The 20,488-nt window shown below is 34.4% G+C and overlaps 1 protein-coding gene across 13 annotated transcripts in view; it reads right to left on the bottom strand.

Annotated features, from left to right (window-relative positions):
* The window catches only part of LOC145267087 (dynactin subunit 1-like), a 234,592-nt gene that overhangs the window by 150,757 nt on the left and 63,347 nt on the right, over positions 1-20,488 (bottom strand). For all 13 annotated transcript variants that reach the window (XM_080123079.1, XM_080123080.1, XM_080123076.1 and 10 more), the window contains 5 exons: positions 19,168-19,388; positions 14,990-15,187; positions 7,426-7,497; positions 5,093-5,200; positions 889-985 (listed from right to left, as the gene is read on the bottom strand). In XM_080123079.1, the coding sequence (XP_079979205.1) occupies positions 889-985; positions 5,093-5,200; positions 7,426-7,497; positions 14,990-15,187; positions 19,168-19,388 (696 nt within the window). The remainder of the gene's footprint in view (positions 1-888; positions 986-5,092; positions 5,201-7,425; positions 7,498-14,989; positions 15,188-19,167; positions 19,389-20,488) is intronic.

The raw sequence follows: 20,488 nt of genomic DNA, 5'->3' as shown, positions 1-20,488 counted from the left end.
AGGCACGGCCTTTCTTGACTCCCTGAACTGGCCTACCCCCCGTTCTCAGCCATGAGGTACGTTAGAATATCCCTTTATTTCTCGACTTGTGCTTTTTTTATCGACTTTAACTTCCTATTCCTTCTATGAAAAAACTTGAAACCTTATTTATGTTTAATTAATCCAGTGTTTAAGTTCTATATACAATTTGGAGAAATTCTAATTGATTCTCTCTTTCTTCGCTCACACAGAACTTATATTTTCTCAGACTTATTTCTATTTTTATTTTGTTGGCACTTGTGCAGTTTATGCGCCGTGCTAAAATAACAACCTTCGGGGAAAAAAAGAGACATAACTGCTCCGTACTTTCACCTAACAATTTAATGAAAGAGAAAAAAGACACTTTCTAACTGTTCCAGACTTTCACCTAACAGTTGATTGAAGAGGAGAAAAGATACCCTAGAATTTATTAATTTGGAATCCTGTCCAAAATATCATTTATTTTTATTTATTTTTATTTAATTATTTTTTCTCCTTTTCATTCCTCGCTCTGTTTTATTTTTGTTTCAGATTTTTTTTTACCTAATTAATAAAGCGTCTTCAACGTAAAAGCTGTTTTCGTTGTGTTAATTTGAGTTTATCTGTCTGCCCAACGCACGCTTTCTGAGGTTTGGCTGTTGTAAGGTATTGTAGTTACCTGAAAGCAAGATTCTGAGGAATAACTGCCGTGAGTCCCGAACAACGGTAGTCCGATGAATCCAAATGATATGAAATTTAAATATAATGCGAATAGACATATCGCGACTCAACTCTATACTATCTGTTCTGTTGCTATGATCTTATACTCGCAGGCATTACCTTCTCCTTTTTATGAGAAAGATGTTCTCAGGTATTATTCATTATACACACCTTTCTCTTTGATTTCATTTTCCAAGATATCATGGTCCAAAGTTAATTCCTCCATTTTTTCTTTCAAAGACTCCAATTCTTGCTGGAGACCTTCACACTAGAGAGAAAAAAGAAAATTTATCAAACATGGCAGAAAAAAATTTTAAATCAAAAAATAAATTAATTTCCTACTAAAATTTGTAAATAGTTTTAGTTAATTTGAGCAATTTATAAAGATCACAGTCAGAGAAGAATGCAAGAAAAAATTATCATTAAAAGTAGTTTTATGTTTTTATTACATACAATGAGAAAGTTTTTCGATTAAAAATCAAGTTAGTATTATGCATCTAAAATTCAAAAAAGGAGTTTTCCCTCAATTTCCTTGTTAGATAAACATAACATCAGGTAAAATTTAATGGACATATTTTGTTTTGGCTTATTTACATAATGTTGACACCTATCAAGCATAATTTTCTCAGTTTTATACGCATAATACTAACTGGAATTTTTAATATAAAAGTCACTGTGTGTGAGTTCTTTCCTCATAGATTCCGAAACAGTTGAGCCTATCTTTTGCAAATTTCATACAAAGGTAATTTATGTTTGGTAGTTTCCTTAAACATGTTTTGTACAGAAATTCATCCGATAAGTTTCAAAAAAAAAAAAATCCTATCTTAAAAATAGTCTTTCTTCTCTTAAAGATAAAGAATAATTTTTACAGGAAAATATTTTACATTACACCGGAAAGGGAGATAATAAAATCTCAGTAAATCATTAAAAAAAAAAAAAACACTTCCTGAAATCTGGAGCTATGGCTCAGTGGTAGAGGATTCGACTACAGATGGAATGATCTCTGTTCAAGTCTGAGTGCCTCACCATTTTATTTTAATTTTTTCTTATTAATAAGTTAAATTTATGATAAAAGAAGAGGTACCATTTAAAAAAAAAAAAATCGCTGCAAATCATTTCTTTGTTTGCATATTTTAAAACTAAACAATGATGAGGAGTGACCTTTCCGGGGTATTCATCATCAAGTTCAAATATAAGCTGACATGATATTGTAAACAAACACAGACGGAATTTGATGAACAACATAATCATTATTTTTTTATGTTTTTTTTTCTTGTTTTTTTTTTACGAATTAGTCCACCGAACAAATTATTCCTCGTAATACATAATTATTATTTAAATTTTCGGAACTACTATTCTCATCTTAGATGTTATTTTCACAAGATTCCGTTAGCCAGGACTAGGCAAAAATCTTAAATAATTTTATTCTTATTATCGCCCACACTGAGGATTGAACCTTCAACCTCTGGAAGGGCGTCACTTAGAACTGGTTATTACTCAGCATTTATATCCGTTGCGCCACGAATCATTACAGACAAAACGCATTCGAAGATTGTAGGTAACAGTGGTCAAAACGTTGTGAAAATAACACTCAAGATGGATGACGTCCAAGATGAGAACAGTAGTCTGAATAATCCAAATTGTCATCTCAAAACAAAAAAAAAAACGTCTGAAACAAAATACACATTGGTCTTTATTATTGCTGGAAGGATTATTTTGCTTGGAAACACCAAAATACTTTGTTTGCTATTGTTTGAATTGTGAATTCTCAGAAAATAGATAGTTATCCCTTGAGACAAAACAGGGGGAAAAAAAAAAAAAAAAAAAAAAAAAGAAAATGTGCGCTTCTACACTATTGGGACAAAATTTCGTAAATCGTAAAACTGAATTTCACATAAAAGCCATGGTATCTACGTGTTCCTCATATTTTTAAGATAATTATATCCAAAAAATTATGAAAATCCACAAGGTAGAAAATTATTTATTAAAGAAAATAAAAATAGAATTTGATGAAAACAATCGTAAGACACAGGAGAGTTAAAAAGGGAGGTAATTTTCCGTTTCTATTTAAACAAGATGGCGGCAACTTTTCACCTGCTAAGATGAATTATTAAACAAAACCACTTAAATCAACAATATTCATGTAATTTCGACTGCATAATTTGGAAGCTACCATTGTAACTTATTAGAATTGACAAAAAAAAAAAAAAATCAGTTGAAACCATTGTTTTTTTATTATCTGAAAACTCCATTTATCGATTACAAAATCTCATCCCAATTCTGTAGAAGCGACAAAAATTGTATAAGAATAACTGATATTCAGCAACGCATCCAATACTATTTTTTCTGTTAACATCTAATCTGTACGGAATTTTAAACGGAACCCTTTATTTGATCGACAGGGGCAGCGTACTCTCGTTCTGTAAGCCATGATCAGGTAGAAGTCTTAAGTAATACTTAATTGTATTACTAATATCGTCCATATTGAGAAAGAGTGTTACTTAGAACTGTTGATTATTTAGTATTTATAGCCATTGCTGACAAAAGGCACCCAAGAAGATTGTAAGTTATATTGGTCGAAACGTGATAAAAATAACATTCAAGATGAAAATAGTAGTCCAAATAATCTAAATACAAATTATTAATCGTATTTGGATTCATCGGACTACTGCTCTTATCTGGAGTGTCATTTTTACAACATTTCTGTCAATGTAACCTCCAAACTTCTTCAGGTGTATCTCGTTCAACTACGGAATCTTTCTGTCAAACTACGGAATCTTTCTGTCAAACTACGGAATCTTTCTGTCAAACTACGGAATCTTTCTGTCAAACTATGGAATCTTTCTGTCAAACTATGGAATCTTCACGGAATTTCGAATGAGACCCTCTATTTACTTGACGGGGGTAGCATGCTCTTGTTCCATCAGCCATGACTGGATAGAGATCCTAAAAAATTTGCAATTATATTTTTTGGTCACCGACAATCAAACCTTTAGGAAATGGTCACTGATTTTTTCCAAATACTTTAACCACTGCACCACTTGCAGACGATCCTAGTACGGATTTTAACCAGAATGAAAAAAAAAGAAATAGACACTGCCTAGGTGGAGAGAGGTGTGAAAAAAAAAAAAGTTTAAGCAAATAGTAAAATAATTGAGTTTTTGTTTTAAAAAGGTAAAAAAAAAAAAAAAAAACATTACGTAAGCTTTGAAATAAAAAAATTAAAAAAAAGGAGTATGTAGGCAGGTTCAAATCTGTAATGCGAAGGAGGAAAAGGCGAAAAGAAGCAAATCCCTTAACCTCCATGGCTACCATGACATACGACTTTGCAGCCGTTCAAATTAAGGCTTGTGATTGCCAGCGCATAAGATGACTTTGCAAAAATGTTGGCAAAAAAGTGGCCCCTCCTTGTACAAAATTGCCCAGTTGAGGGTGAAGGAATGAATGTTTTGGGCCAATTTTTTGATATTTGTTGTCCAAGACATCGAGCTTCATAACGATACCAATCTAGTCGGGATCTATTGCGTGAGTCCAAAGTTTTTGTGAAACACAGAAACACACATTTTGTCTTTTATATATATAAGACTTTTATTATCTAATGTATTCCCTATTGCTTACACTGGTCACCTTGTTTGTTTTTGTGCACGCTTTCAATTTTTGCACAAAAATTGAATACATTGGATAATAAAGATCTTAATATCATAAAAACATTCATTTTAAATGTGATATTTGTTGAAAACAGACTCGAATACCCTTAAAATTCAACTTTTTAAAAGTTTGTACTCTAGCACACTTTGGTCATTTCAAAACAATCCTGGTTTTCCTTAATAAAAAATATTAATGGAAGTCAGGGTAGTGTTTTCCGTGTTAGAAGCATTGATTGAATTTGAATTTTAAATGAAATACATTTGAAAGCCGAATTACAATGCAATATTGTGAAAATAAACAAGTATTTAATTGTTTAAAATATATATTCTGGAGTTATACTCCATCATCAGAATTTTATATATAATTTTTTTTTTTACTAGCCATGATATTAAGTTGAAGGAAAAAAAAGTTAATGAAAAGTCTGCGTGCTGTTATCTGCGGTGTTGTTTTTGAACTGCCGGAAGAATGAATTTGGCAACACGGTTTGAAAGTCAGGATAGTGTCTTTCATGTTAGAAGCATTGATTGAATTTGAATCAAAAATGAAATATGTATGAAATACGTTTGAAAGCCGAATTACAAAAATTAATGATTAAAAATGCTATCATTTATTCTGTTGGCCTTGTTTAGTATCCAATAATTTTTTTTTCTACCAAGCAGTATTGTCACTGCTTTCAAAATTGAACTTCTTACACAATGCTTCTTGTATATATTTTTTTATTACTTACTTTTTCCTCCGCCATTTCTTTATCCAATGTCGCAATTTCCACAGTTTCCGCCAAGTCAGCCATTTCATCCTTGTAACGATCATATTCATCTCGGATATCACGGGCTTCCTGCAAAAAAAAATATGCTTTCATTTTAGAACTGCAATAGTAAGTCTCGCTTTCAATATCTACATATATAAATAGTTATTGTTTTGCAGGTAACACTAAAGGGAGGTAATTATTACAAAGGGAGGTAATTAGGTTTCTGAATTTTTCAGATGAAGATTAGTAATGTTAGTGTTATTTTTGCAACGTTCCAATTGATGTAACCTCCAACCTTCTTCAGAACTTTCTTGTCAAACTCTAGAATCTTTGTCGAATTCGGAAATCCATACAAAATTTTAAACAGAACCCTTGCAGACCAGTTTTGCGTAGTGGATAAAATACTTGATAAGTTACACTTTTCTGGCACTTGAAGGTTCAATTCTCAGTGCTGGCGACACTGAAAATAAAATTACTTTAAAACTTTTACCCAGCCATGGCTGATAGAACAAGAACATGCTACTCCCTTGGATTAAGTAAAAGGTTTGGTTTGAAATTCAGTCCGGATTTCAGAGTTTGACAGAAATATTCCAGAGTTTGACACGATACACTTTAAGATCAGCAGTTACTTTAACAGAAACGTGAAAATAACATTCAAGATGAGAACAGTAGTCTTAAAAATCCAAAATATGACAAGTAAATGAATTCATTTTAAATAAATCTTGCTAAAAATTTCTAGAATCTCCACTAATAAACTGACAAAATTAAACAACGTAATGGCTTCTCCCATATTAAAATACAAAAGTAAAAGTAAAATCTGTTAGATGAAAGATATCCGTGACAGAAAGAAAATATTGTATTCTAAATATCATATAAATTAATTTATAAAGTGGTTTTATGGCACTTCTTCATGACAGTGCCATGAGGCGAATGTGTGTATTTTAGTTTCCAGAATAGCCGATAGAGGGCGTGTGTCAGTCGAACAGGGGTCGATAAATCCTATCACTCATACCATCATTATTATTCCAAAACATTTTAACAAAAAATATTAAAAATTTCTATAATTTTTTATAAAAACTTCTATATTAAAATTATATTTTGCTCTATTAACAAACCAAAAATTATATTTTGATATGTCTACACAAGCTTACTGTGAAAAAAGAAAAAAAAACAATCTTTGTGAAAAAAAAAAATATTCTAAAACCTCTATAAATGTTTCATGTTTTTAAAATTATATTTTACTACATTTTGCTAATATCATATTTTGAAATATTTTTATACGATCTTATTGTGAAAAAAAAAAAATATATATATATTGCTACATTTTATACAATCATACAGAAAAAAAACCCAAATAATTAAAAAAACAATTGAAGTTCACAGAACAGCCGGTCGACAGCATTTCTAATTCAAAGAACAAGGGTTGATAACTCATCTCAGTTGCCTCATGGCACTGTCATGCAGAAATGCTGGTTTTATTTTTGAATAAGAAAATTAAATTTTATGGCTAACCAAAGGATAATTGTCTAATTACAGCATTTTGGAAACAGATTAAAAATAAACAAAAGAGATAACCCAACATAATTCAGACATGTTGTCGTAAAAAAAAAAAGAAGAAAAAAAAGCTTAATTGGAATACAATATTTTCTGTCACAGATACGTACATCAAACAGATTTTATTTGTTTTGTTAATTATGGAAACCAAGAAAAGGGCTGTTAAAATGTGTGTGTGTGTGTGTGTGTGTGTGTGTGTGTGTGTGTGTGTGTGTGTGTGTGTGTGTGTGTGTGTGTGCATCATGTGGAATCAATCTTGGGGGAAGGAGAGAATCAAGATGGCAGTTCCCACAACTTTTATGACTAGTGATCTTGCAAAATAATGCTAAATCACGCTGCTCGTGTGCAGATTAGGTGGGCCTTGACTGCATAAAAGTAGCTCACGTGGAGAAGGCAGACAAACTGATGTAGGAGAATTCTTGGAAAATTGCGTGTTACTGAGTCACTCTGCTTTCTCGCCTTTTTTCTTCCTTTTTGTGTTACATGATATAGGGGGAATTCTGGATAAGCACCTTTACAATTTTATCTTCTTTAATCAGCAAACTAATATTACTCAAAAGGAACTTAAATTTAGATCCAGGCTAGCTATTTTTCAAACCCCCACACACACACAAATTTAACACAACACTGATATTTAAAAAAAAAAAAAAAAAAAAAAATTTCAATCCAATTCATAAACGCACCACACATTTTGAATTTTAAAAGTCTGTTTCAATGGGAAAAAAAAATATTCTATAATGATAAAATGTTTATTTTACCTTTTCAGCTGCTTGGAGTTTCCTGTTCATTTCATTGTTGATTTCCTTCATCTTCACTTTATTCTCCATCATCTAAACAAAAAAAAAAAAAAAAAAAACAGTGTAAATATAATAAGCAATCTATAATCTAAAGATTAGTTGTCTGTATGTCCAGATAAAATTCAAAGATGACAAAATAAGCACCCACAAAGTTGGTATTTTCTTGATTGGCGTTGTTCCAGATGAATCTTAATTAAAAAAAAACTGGACCATCCATGCGTCCTTCTTTGAAATTATATAGTTATATGATGGACTCTTCCATTGATTTAGACATAAGCTCCCGCCACAACAACTAAGTTGCTCGGAAATCCACACAGATGATTTGTTTATAGTGGTGAAGGCTTCTTGGTATTACTGCTAACCTTTGTCGGTGCCTCTTGCATGCGAGGAAAACACTGCCAACTAAGCAAACGCCCTGCACACAAGAAATTCTATTAACCAACACAAATCCAGCAAACCATGCCGAAATGCGACTGTGAAATGGACCTACTTCGTCTCAACAGAGGACGCAGTCATCCAACCAGCTAATAAACCCAAGCCGATGTCTCACAAGTAAGAGTTTCAACTCGAAAGGACGATGCCATCCAACAATGCTAAACTAGCGAGCAATTAATGATAGGATTTTCAGAATGTGAGAGATTGTATATAAAAAATTCCACATCCAAACAACGTTGCAGCCCACAAGAGCCATGACAGTCAACGAACCAGAAGTCTAAGACTCGAGGTTCGCCCTCATTTGGGCTCATCAGTTAGACACATCTGAACTCAGAAATCGAAACCAGAGCCTCTTGCATGCAAGGCAAGCACTGTTTGCTCAGTTGGCAGAGTGCTCAATCTTGGACTTCCGGTTCATTGACCGTCATGGCTCTTGTGGGCTGCGATGTTATTTGGATGTGGAATTTATTATATATTCTCTCATATTCTGAAATATATATATATATATATATATACATAACACTCATCAGAATAAAATGATCTAACAATCTACTGGTATGGAAACCTGTGATTATAAGTTTTACAAGATATTACTGACAGTAATATTCTATAAGTACTATCCCACCTAAATAAGAATTGCTCGATATACAAGATAGGGCAAATAAATCAAATTTTAGTCATTCAATGAATTTAAAAATTTAGGTAGTAAAATGTTTGAATTTCAAATCAAAAGATTTTTATTATTCTATGTAAGACAAATACATTTGAAATATTATAACTAATATAACTAGTTATATTTCAAACGTATTCTTTGAATGACTAAAATTTGAGATATATATATATATATATATATTACGCACACACACTAGCTGGCAGCCCGGTGTTGCCCAGTCATAAAATATGCTTAAACATGATATTTTAATTCATACAGATTGCGTATGTATTATTGTAGAGTATATTATGAGGAATAATTTGCACTGGATGTTATTGCTGAATAATGAAAAAATATTTGGTTTATTTGCGTTCCCAACAAACACAGCCGTTAGGAAAAAAAAAAAAAAAATCGCAAATAGCGCAAAGTCTTTAAGATTTTTTTTATTAATAAATCGAAATATTTTTTTCATTATTCACTGATAACATCCAGAATGCACCTGAAGATGGTCGGAAGTTACATCGGCCAAAACGTAGAAAAAAAAAAAAAAAAAAAAAAAAAAAACAAGATGAGAATAATAGTCCAAATAATACAAAAAATAATTATGAATGCTCATCTCAAAAATATATATTCATCATACTCATACTAGTTTACAATCAAAATGGATGACAAACCAGTCTTGATAGGAAAATATTGAATAAAAAAAACAAATACTTGCTTGTTTTCTAAAATTTCCAACCTTGACAGAGTTCAAAACTGGCTTCAAAACCTAGGTGATGCCCTTTTATGTTCCCTGCAACCTCTAAACACATTTCATGAAAAAAAAAAAAAAAAAAGGTTCTTTCCCAGGACTTCCTGCCTGTGGAACACTGTTCTGCTGGCCTGCTTCCTGGTTGAATACAACAGCCTTCAAATCCAATATAAACAAGTTCTTGCTGAGCCATCCTCACCCCTCACCAATCTTTTATGAAAAACACCCGCCTAGTTGAATCCACTGTCAAAAACTTTCCCCACTCTTTATCTATGCCTAAATCAAAACGTACATTTCATGAACAAAGCTTCTTTCTTAGAACTGCACGCCTGTGGAACTCTTCCGTCTACCTGCTTCCCACCTGACTACAACCTGGATGTCTTCAAGTTCAATGTAAACAAATTCCTGATGAACCGCCCCCTTAAGTAGACACTTTATTAAATCTTCACACTAATGTACTGTACTTACAATAACCCTTATCCCTGAGTGGCTTCCGGGCCTTGATAAGTGGTGACCACCTTGTAAAAAAAAAAAAAAAAAAAAAAAAAAAATTCTTCCCAATTTACACCACTGACAATTATTACACTACCACCTTACAACCTTATTCTTGAGTGGCCTTCGAGCTTTGATAAGTGGTGACTCCCAAGTAAAAAAAAAAAAACGTTTTGTTTGTCCTGATAGAAAAGTTTAATTTTGAATGTATACAAAATTAAACTGTTACGGCTATCTGCTGATATTTCTTGCTTGTACCAAAATGTATGACATACAAACCTGCTTACTTCTCACATCTGAATATTGTTTCATGTCATATTCAAGACAGATAAGACAGCCATTACCATAGCCAATCAGATTGGACTACAAAAGTGTGGCCTCTAAAAGTAAGCCATGTTTAGTTTCAGATGGTTCGTTGTTTTAAACAAGTCTTGAGAGGTGACTGGTTTGCAGTAGACAGAACAGTTTCCGATGGTTCGTTGTTACACACAAGTCCTGAGAGGTGACTTGTTTGCAGTAGACAGTTCCACAGAGCAAAATATTCTTACCATGTCGAGACGGAAAAAAAAAACGTGTGAAATTGCTCCAGAAAAGGTTTAATATTTATGAAGCAATTCTGGTTTCTGATTGGTTGGTAGCAGAACGTGAATTAATTCGATTCGTCAGTTCCTAGCAGCATCGTTTATAAATAGAATCGTCCGACTGTGTGGGATCATACCCCATTACAAGTCCAAAATATTGCAACATGACCCAATGATCACCTTTGTGGTCGCATGATGAAAAAACAGCATAAGATGAGTTCTTGAAATAACTTATGTGTGTGTATGTGTGTGTACGTACATGTATGTACATGTGTGCATGCATGCATGTGTACATGTGTGTGTGTGTGTGCGTGTGTGCTTGCAATACTGTCACATAGCATAGAAAAAGGAAGCCAAACGCTAACATCAGTCTACTCACATCGGTTCACAATGATTTTATTCTCAGCCTGATCTACTCTCTTCCAACTTTGATTCCAATCTTGAGGAAACTCTGAGCAGCCAACTGTCATCCGCCGTCTCCCAACTGTAAACTGTCCTCAACTACCATCAATTCAAGACTGTCCATAAAACTCGCTCCCACTCTTGAACCGTCTGTAAACTCTAAATATATTGACCATTATTGCCCGATCTTTTGTCCCAGTCACCGCCACACCTTGATTTACTATTCTATTTCAGATGGCTTTTGTATGAGATTGTTTATCAAGGTTTACTCGGTCATATATATTCTGCCAGGGTTTCCTCTTGAAGGGTGTGGGTCTTCACCATGCATGAGCAGTCCACTATGGAAAGTTTGTTGCAAAATTAGCTATTTTACGCATCACATGCTGGGTACATGGAGACAGTTGAAGAGAGTAATATCTCATAAAGGTACTACTCCTCTATATGAACCCTTGAAAATTAGATTTCAAACTTAAATATAATGGCAAAACTTGATCTAGCACAAATTTTAGACATATCAATAATGCCACAAAATTTAGTATTGATAGTAAAAAAAAAAAAAAAAAAAAAAATCGTAGGCATTAAAAAATGTCTTTATGTTTAATATTACATTTCAAGTTAAAATTTATTTTAATTTAACCATCTAAACTGAAGAAATACACAATTTAAATATTTAGTTAAAAACTACAATTACAGGGCTCTACATTGCGAGTGTTTTTTCAAAATGGCGACTAGAAATAATGAAACGCTTATCTTTTGGCGATTGCATTTCTTTCACTGACAATCTTCCAAAGCTCATTACTGAGTGAAAAAAATCTTTTCTACTTTTTTTTTTTTTTTATAAAATGAACAAAGTTAAATTATTTAAACAATAAAAGTTTAATAGAACAATATACTGGGTTTTTCTTTTTTACAAAGGCTGGTTTAAAAAAATATCTGAAGAAATGAGTGTTTATACCATCAAGTCTAAACATAAAATTTGTTGTATATTTAGAATTTCACTTATTTAAAAAAGCACAGAAAAATCTTTATGATGTACATACTCGTCACAGAACGAAAATGTCATATTCTAAAAATCATATGGGTTTGGCTAGTAACTTTTCTAAAAGGCTAGTAAACGAAAATATTTAGTTGTCAAAAGGTCAGCTAAAGATAACTTTGTCCGTAGAGCCCTGAATTAAATACACAATTTAAATATTTAGTTAAAAACTAACCAACATGGCTGTCTTTTAACTGCTTCATTTCCGTAAACTAACTCTGAATATATTGATGTCCAGTCTTTTGTCCCAGTTCATGGCACACCTTGAATAACAATCCTATTTCAGTTGACCTTTGTGCGCCTCTACAAACCACCTCCCCGCTGTTGTCTTTCTACTAATCTCACTTCATATATTTTCATTCTGCTGATCAACTTATTTACTATGTTCTAATCTCTCCTCTTTTTTTTTTACTACCTAACCCATGGAGGGAGGGGGGGGTCCATATTATCATAAAGATCCTAAATTGGAGTTCATTAAATGATGGAGTTTCAGGTCATAACCTAAACAGATTTTATTCAACCTATAAATAAGATCTTGACTATTAATACTACCACAACATGCCTGAGTGGATATGGGAGTAATGTCAACTAAGGGATAACTCCCTACTACCCAAAGTCAACTAAGGGATAACTCCCTACTACCCAAAGTCAACTAAGGGATAACTCCCTACTACCCAAAGTCAACTAAGGGATAACTCTCTACTACCCAAAGTCAACTAAGGGATAACTCCCTACTACCCAAAGTTCCAAAATTGAAGCCTCAGTAATTTAACATCATATTCAAGACCATTCTCAGCTGACCACCCGGAAGCTAACAACTAATTGTCAGAGTGTCATTCTGTCTGGGAAGTGCAATGTATTCCGCTGTAATGTCTCTCACTTATCTCCAAAATATATCTAATCTTGACCAAAATTCTAAATATCTGGTTTTTCTGTCAGCCCCTCCCCCCAAGCTGATCACCGGAACCGGCAGCAATAGACCTGCAGGCTTTCTTAGTGTTGTTCACTGATCTTAGCTCTTTGTCATTTTGTATTTTCAATTAGTTATCAATGTAATTTTTTCAAAGTTCTTGACTTGTATGGAGTCAGTTCATAATGTCACGGCCATATTTGGGCAAGACCGATGTAAGGCAGCAATAGACACTGAATAATTAATAATAGAACGGTAATAAGAGAAGTTAACTAATTGTTAGGGCGTCATTTAGTCTAGGGAGTTCAATAGATCTACAGGCTTTCTTAATGTTACTCTTTTATCTCACTTCCTCATTTTGTATTGTCAATAATTTCTCAACACAATTTTCTCCAAGTTCTTGACTTGTATGGAGTCAGTTCATAATATCACGGTCATATTTGGGAAGGACCGAGGTAAAGTAGAAAAGAAACTGAATAATTAATAATAAAAAGAATGGAAATGACTGGGAGAGACGGTTTTTGGGGTGGGTCACATACAAGACAAAAATCCTTGCCTAAAGGTGTTTATGATAGTTTAGCTTTATGCATAAAGAATCCGGCACAATCACATTGACACACCGGTTCTCGCCAGATCACCGAAGTTAAGCAACATTGAGCCTGGCCAGTACCAGATGGGTGACCATTTGGGAAGGCTAGGCGTTGTATGTACCGCGCCGAATTGTAGAAATTTCCAGGTTGGTATCTGGCTGGTTGGTTGGTTGTTTTACGGCATATCAACCTTTTTCAGGTTATTTAATGCTGAATCTAGTTATTTTGAGGAACGATTTTTAATGGAGTATATTTGTTTTTTAAGTCGGATTCTATTTAATCCATAGTTGGGACCCTAACAGGTACTACCACTCTGGGTTAGAGTGGACCTGGGAGCAATGGTAATTAAAGGATGGCTACACACTCCCCAAGGCCCGCAAGGTGGGACCTCACCATCGGATATAGTTTTACGTCATATCCAGGACCTGGTATCTGGCAGCGCATTAATTCACTGGGAGCGATGCACCCCCAGTCTTAGTTAAGACATGCATCTCAGAGAAAGTAACTGATATAAAAAGTTGCGTCGTACTGTGTGCTTTGTCTTGTGGCAGTTATCTGCACCGTCAAGGATTAGCAGTAATACCAAGAAGTGTGGTTGGTTCTACACAAAGCCTGTTACATGATAAGGGCTGTCCCCTTTTCATGTAAGTATAAAAATGGAGAATTTAGTTTAAAATGAAAATGAAATAGCAATAGACAAATTCGAACCTCGTAATTTAGTTTAGAAATAGATTACGTGTGAGAATTTAAAAATGTAAAACAAACATTTGTTTAGAATATAGATAAATATTTCAAGGAAAGAATGTGAACTCTCAAGTTTGTTATGAAATTTTAAATTGAAAGAATGCAGCTTATAAGATAATGTTTTTAACATATTGAATATAGGTTAAAATTCCTTTTGTAGAAATAGGAAAAGTTTTGGACACGTATGTCCAGGACACGTGAAAGAAGGCACATGTTTTAACATGTGTATGACGTCACGGAAAATAGAAAGTTCTAGGAACAGAGAAAAAACTTTAGAGTTAGTCAGTCAGTGGAGAAAACTCAGAGACAGTCAAGCGTCTAGGAAGCGAGACGTCACTTTGAAACTAAAATGTGAGACTTTGAATTCTTGGTGATGGAAACACGGCCGTGTGACGAAATAAACGATCAAGTGTTTTTTGTAAAGCTCGTCTTGTCTTATGATTCTTACAAAAAGGTAAAGTGGAATTGTATTATATATTTGTGTTATAAAATGTCTTTACATACACGTCTCGACATCTCATGTCTACACAATGTCCGAACTGTCTGAACACTATCCCCTTCACACAAAGAGCTTTCTTCTTCTTCCATTCAACACAATTAGAATGAACATTTAAAATATAGGAATCTCTCATAACACGAACAAGGAATGAACAATCTCTCTAAGTCTCTTACAACTTCTCTCTCTCTCTGAGTACATCAACATTCCTCTTAATAAAACTCTCTCAATGAAACCCCTATATGTAACAAGCCTTCACCACTATAAACAAATCATCTGTGTGGGTTTCCAAACAACTTAATTGTTGTGGCAAAACCGCATACGTCGAAATCGACGGGAAAGTCCATGATACATAAAGAACTACAGCTGACCGCAAAGGTCAACACATCACAGGGAACAAAGAAAATGGATTCAGTTATACGAAGAGGACACTTACAACTTGCATTTCGATTTTCAGCTTCTCAAATTCCTTCAGCTTCGTTTTATCTTCAGCTCGTTTCAACTTGAGGGTTTCCAGCTTTTCGTTAAGGTCCTTAATCTCTGCTTTCAGGCCAGTGTTTTCCTGTTCCGTCTGCATGACAGCCATTTTGTCTCCTATCGGTGTTCTCATCGCACTCACGTCAGCTGCTGCCGCCTGGTAGACACAAAGAGAAACAAAGAAAAAAAAAAGCATGGAAAGTAATTATAATTTTAGACAATTAAAATAACAAATTAAAAAAGGCAATAAGGAGGTGCTTTTTGAGAAAAAACAAAAAATAATTGAATTGCCTGGATGTTTGTCAGTGTGTTTGTACGTGTAGGAAAAAAAAAAAAAAAAAGTGTTAATAGGTAGGAAGGCTCGAACCCGAAGCCTTGAAGCGAAGGCGTAAAAGAAAGCGAAAGAAAACGTGATATCTTACCGCGACACTAAGAGGGCAGAGGAAGTGAGAATCGTTGAAATTAAATGTTCGTTCTTTAATCTTTAATTTAAGGATTTTTTTCAATTATCAATTTTTGGTACTTATCAAGGGTATTCCGATATAAAACCTGTCTAAGAACACTGTCAGACAAAAAGTACATTTGTGTGAAAGAAGAAAAAACAAAAATCAACAAAGCTATTTCAGAATTCACTTACACACACATAAAGTGCCTTTTTATGTATAAGTAGATTATATATATATATGCATAGATCATAGTATAATGATTAGATCACTGTCTGTCTGACTGACGTAAAGAACATTTAAAATTAAAATGTTAAAATTCAACATTATTTCATGTGGTTAATGGTAGCCGAATGGATACGGTCTTTGCTAATCAATCCTGAGATGGCTCATGTTGCAGAGTTCGAATCTGTCAACTGGTGTTAATCATGACACCCTATACTGAAGATTCTCGAAAGGATGAAACACTAGTGTCTGTAGGTATTTAATTATTATAGTAAAAAAAAAATATATATATATATATATATATATATATGGAAGGAGAAATTTCAGAGGAAACATAATTTAATTTAAATACCAAAAAACAAGAAATGGGCAGGTGAAATTAAAATTTCCTTAAGGCCTTATCGTCTGACCCTCTAAGAGGAAACGTCAGAATGATAAATTAAAAACTAAGAAAACGAATGAGGGAAATAGGGAATTTTGGTTTCAGTTGGAAGAACAGTGAAAAAAAAAAAAAAAAAAAAAAAAAAAAAAAAGATTCTGAAACATCAGTTGGAGATATTCATTGATTTAAAACCACCTGAACAGTGAGAATTTTTTTTTTTTTTTTTTTTTTTTTACACTGTTCTTCCAACTGAAACCAAAATTCCCCATTTCCTGACGTTTCCTCTTAGAGGGTCAGACGATAAGGCCTTAAGGAAATTTTAATTTCACCTGCCCATTTCTTGTTTTTTGGTATTTAAATTAAATTATGTTTCCTCTGAAATTTCTCCTTCCATTTTGCTGTACCAAAAATTTACTTATATATATATATATATATATATATATATATATATATTATGTGTTATTTGTTTTTGTGATATGTTTTTGAATGAATTCAATTATTTACAGAAGTGCATTTTTACCAAATGCAAGTTGGGAATAATTTTCCCTTCAACCAATTTGGTACCACATGGGGATCGGTATATCTATCATTTTTAAAAATATAATTTTAAAAACGAGATATATATATATATTGTGTCTGCAGAAATAATTAACAAGAACACGGAAAGTAAAGGTATACAATAATACATTAGGAAGAAAAGTTATATACATATTTACATGTCTTCAGATATACTTCAGTTGGAGATATTCCGGCAGGTGGCGTGTTGCATGTCTTACTGGAGGTAACATGGGCGTCTTGCCTATTTGGCGGTCGTTGCTCCGCCGGTATTGGTGATTGATACCTTTATATATCTCACTCACCCACCTTAGTTAATTAGTGGGCATCTCCACAACAATATATATATCTATATATGGGTGATCATTTAGGAAGGCTAGGCGCTGTATGTACCGAGTTATAAGGTTGGTATCTGGAGGTGCATTAATTCACTGGGAGCGTTGAGAGAATAGAAGGTAGACATCGGGTTTACTTACAGCAATCTTATAACTCATGCTTCCCTTATTTTGTTATTTAATCTTCATATTTCATGTATGATATTTTTGACAAAAGAGGGAAAAATTGCTGTTTTCTGAATTTGAATCTATCCAAATAACACTTAGCCTTGGTTCAATTATAAGCTTTTACTAGTAATGTTGTAGCTCCCTACATCAAGCGTCTACGACATAATCATGTCGACACACCAGTTCTAACCAGATCACTGAAGTTAAGCAACAATAAGCCTGGCCAGTACCAGATGGGTGACCATTTAGGAAGGCCAAGCATTGTATGTACTGCGCAGAGTCATAAGAAATTTCCAGATTGGTATCAAGAAGTGCATTAATTCACTGGGAGAGATGCACCCCGTTTTAGTTAAGACATGCATCTTGGAGAAGGAAACTGATGACGTCGGCAGCAGGACATTGAATGGCCACGGAGGAGGATGAATCTCTAGCAGATCAACGGTTCTTTGGTACTAAGAGTCACGTTATTCAACTGCAGCTATGTGGATAATCTAAGGACAACGGATAGGTACAAACAGGCAAATGGCATGAAAAATGCCACGCTTAATTGGTCCTGGGTATGGCTTTAAAAAACATCCAGTGGTGAGGCCCCATTCAGAGGCCATGAGAAATGTGGAATTGCCCCTTATTTACCATTGCTCCCAGGCGCACTTTGGCCTAGAGTGGTAATACCTGTTAGGCCATCTGGACCTACCAAATCAGGCTGTCTGAAGATACTGGCTTCCTGACCCAAAATTCAAACATTACACACAACTGAGGACCGCCTGTGAATTTAATATTCCCTAGACACTTCCTTTGGAGGAAGGCGGTTCAACCCACCTAAGACGAATGGCATACAAAAACAACCAACTCTCATTCATGTATATTGGTTGATTATATATTTAACTATATACTAGAAAAAAGATAAATTGTGTCTTTTTCTAACAAAATTTTCTATATAGCTTACTTGCCATATATACAGGGTCGAACGATAAAATTGTCACCCTAGAAGAGACGACAGGATTCTATTTCTGTTTGATGAAAACCGGTTTTCTTTTTTTTTGTTGCAGATCATCTACTAGTTGGCCAGTTGTGTACAAATCCCAAGAGTGATAGGAGCCTTCTATCATTTCTGAAAGGCACACAACAATTAAGATCGAAGATGCACTGCTGTACAACTCATGCTGTCTATCAATCCAAGTTATGACTACAGGACCATTGCCAGCACCCTTAAAATGCATCGCTAGATTGCCATGAATAACAGGGACGTGCCCAGGGTGATGAAAGCAAAGTTTCTGACCACGGTTACGGTCTTTGGTGTTGTTTAAAGTGAGCCACACCATGCCACCTCACATCTTCGAAGTCAGCTTGAAAGCCAACACCAAAGTATATCTGGAAGTGTTGAAAAGTGTGATGGTTCCCTAGTGGCGAGGGGGGGGGACCAGAGATTGGAGCTCAGACGAGCACTTGCCATGGAAATAACGATAAAACAAAGACATGCTCGCAACGTTTCTTCTGTGGGTTGGTTGGTTGGTTGTTTTTGTTTTACGGCATATCAACCTTTTTCAGGTTATTTAATGCCGAATGTAGTTATTTTGAGGAACAATTTTTAATGAAGTATATTTTTTTTACGTCAGATTCTATTTAACCCATAGTTGGGACCCTAACAGGTACTACCACTCCGGGTCAGAGTGGACCTGGGAGCAATGGCAATTAAAGGGTGGCTCCATACTCCCCAAAGCCCGCAAGGTGGGGCCTCACCATCGGATATAGTTTTAGGTCATATCCAGGACCCTCTTCTGTGGGAGAGGCTGCAGGAAAGAGAAAAGGGCATCCCCCACTAAGCCACAAAGTCTATTTTGTACTCTGTCAAGGCAGGATAGGCTGTTTATAGCAGCTCCTGCCCAAATGAATAGATGTCAGCTCTACTACATAATCAAGTTACACAAATCGATTTTTTCGATAAAAGTTTTAAAATAAATCTGTAGCGTTGTTTTTCGACTTTATTATTTCACCCTGTACATTTTATACAATTTTTTTTCTTTTTTACCTGGGAAACTGGAGCTGAACTTTCAGTCGACAAAGACATGGATTTCTCTTCACTAGGGGTAGTCTCTCTGCTGCGAGTAGCTCTAGTGGGGATACCACTGCTCTCACGACTAGAGGACATACTGCCCTGGCTAGATGTCATGCTGATCTCCATCATGCTTGTCGAAGGACTCGCCTCTTTTGAACTTGACCGGGACGCACTTTCAGCAATGTTTTCTGTACCTGCAAAAACAAAAAACAAAATACTCGGAATAAAACATTGGCTATCGCTTTTTAACAATATATGTTTAAATTTTTTTAAATTGCTTATGTTACAACCGCCTACACTATCACCTTCTTAATGTTCAATTTTAAAGAATAAAAAAAATTCCCCCAGTGTTTAATATCACCATTCAAACCATTTATAAAACCACTAGCCTGGGTGTCCGGCTTTGCCTGGGTGTTTGTAGGTGTGTGTTGAAAAAAAAAACTTGTAGCAGGCAGGCAGGCTCGAACCTGCGATGCAAAGACGAAAAGAAAGTGGAGGTGTGTGCAAGAGTGTTGGTTGAAAAAAAAATAAATAAAATAAAAAAATAGGAGTAATAAACAGGCTCAAACCCGTACCACGAAGGAGGGGAAAAAAAGTGAAAAAAAAAAAAAAACGTGACGTGTTTGCTGTTGCGTCTATTTCCAAACCGGAAGTGACGTAGGTTTAAATTAAGGCTAGACAATCAAAAAGAGGCAATGACTTTTGAAAATATTGGCGAAAAAAGGGACCCCTCCCTGTAGAAAAGTGCCCAGTTGAAGGTGACGGTATTAATGTTTTTGGCCAATTTTTCGATATTTGTCGTCTGAAGGGTCAAGCTTCAAAATGATACCAATATCGTGAAAATCCGTCACCTCAGTCAAAAGTTTTAGGCACACATACAAACATACATTTAAACAGACAGGTGAGATTTATATTATAGATGGTGCTAAAAGCATTCGACTGGATGATATGGAGTACCGAGTTCAATTTCTAATGTTAAGGGTTAATATAGATTTTGTATTTTTTTCTTTCTATTTTTGTGTTATTTCCTTTCGTGAATTTCGCCATGTTAATAATTATCTTAAAAGAGACAAGGGCACAAGCTATTAAGCTTTACTCTATAGAATTTAGCATCAGGTTGCCAAATATGTTTTTCCAGAACTTTATCATCTTTTTTTCAGGTTTCTATTTGAATTTTACTTCTTTTTTTTTTTTTAATCAGAGGTATTGCAGAATCATAATGGAATACAACTATTTAATAATAATAATAAAAGACTGTCACCCTTCATCATGGGTACATGTTGCTTCGGATATC

Source organism: Euprymna scolopes, chromosome 42 (genome assembly GCF_053919585.1).
Source record: "Euprymna scolopes isolate OS-2025 chromosome 42, ASM5391958v1, whole genome shotgun sequence".
Lineage (NCBI taxonomy): Eukaryota > Metazoa > Mollusca > Cephalopoda > Sepiida > Sepiolidae > Euprymna > Euprymna scolopes.
The sequence above is the reverse complement of the archived record's forward strand: the minus strand, read 5'-3'. Positions and strand labels throughout refer to the sequence as shown.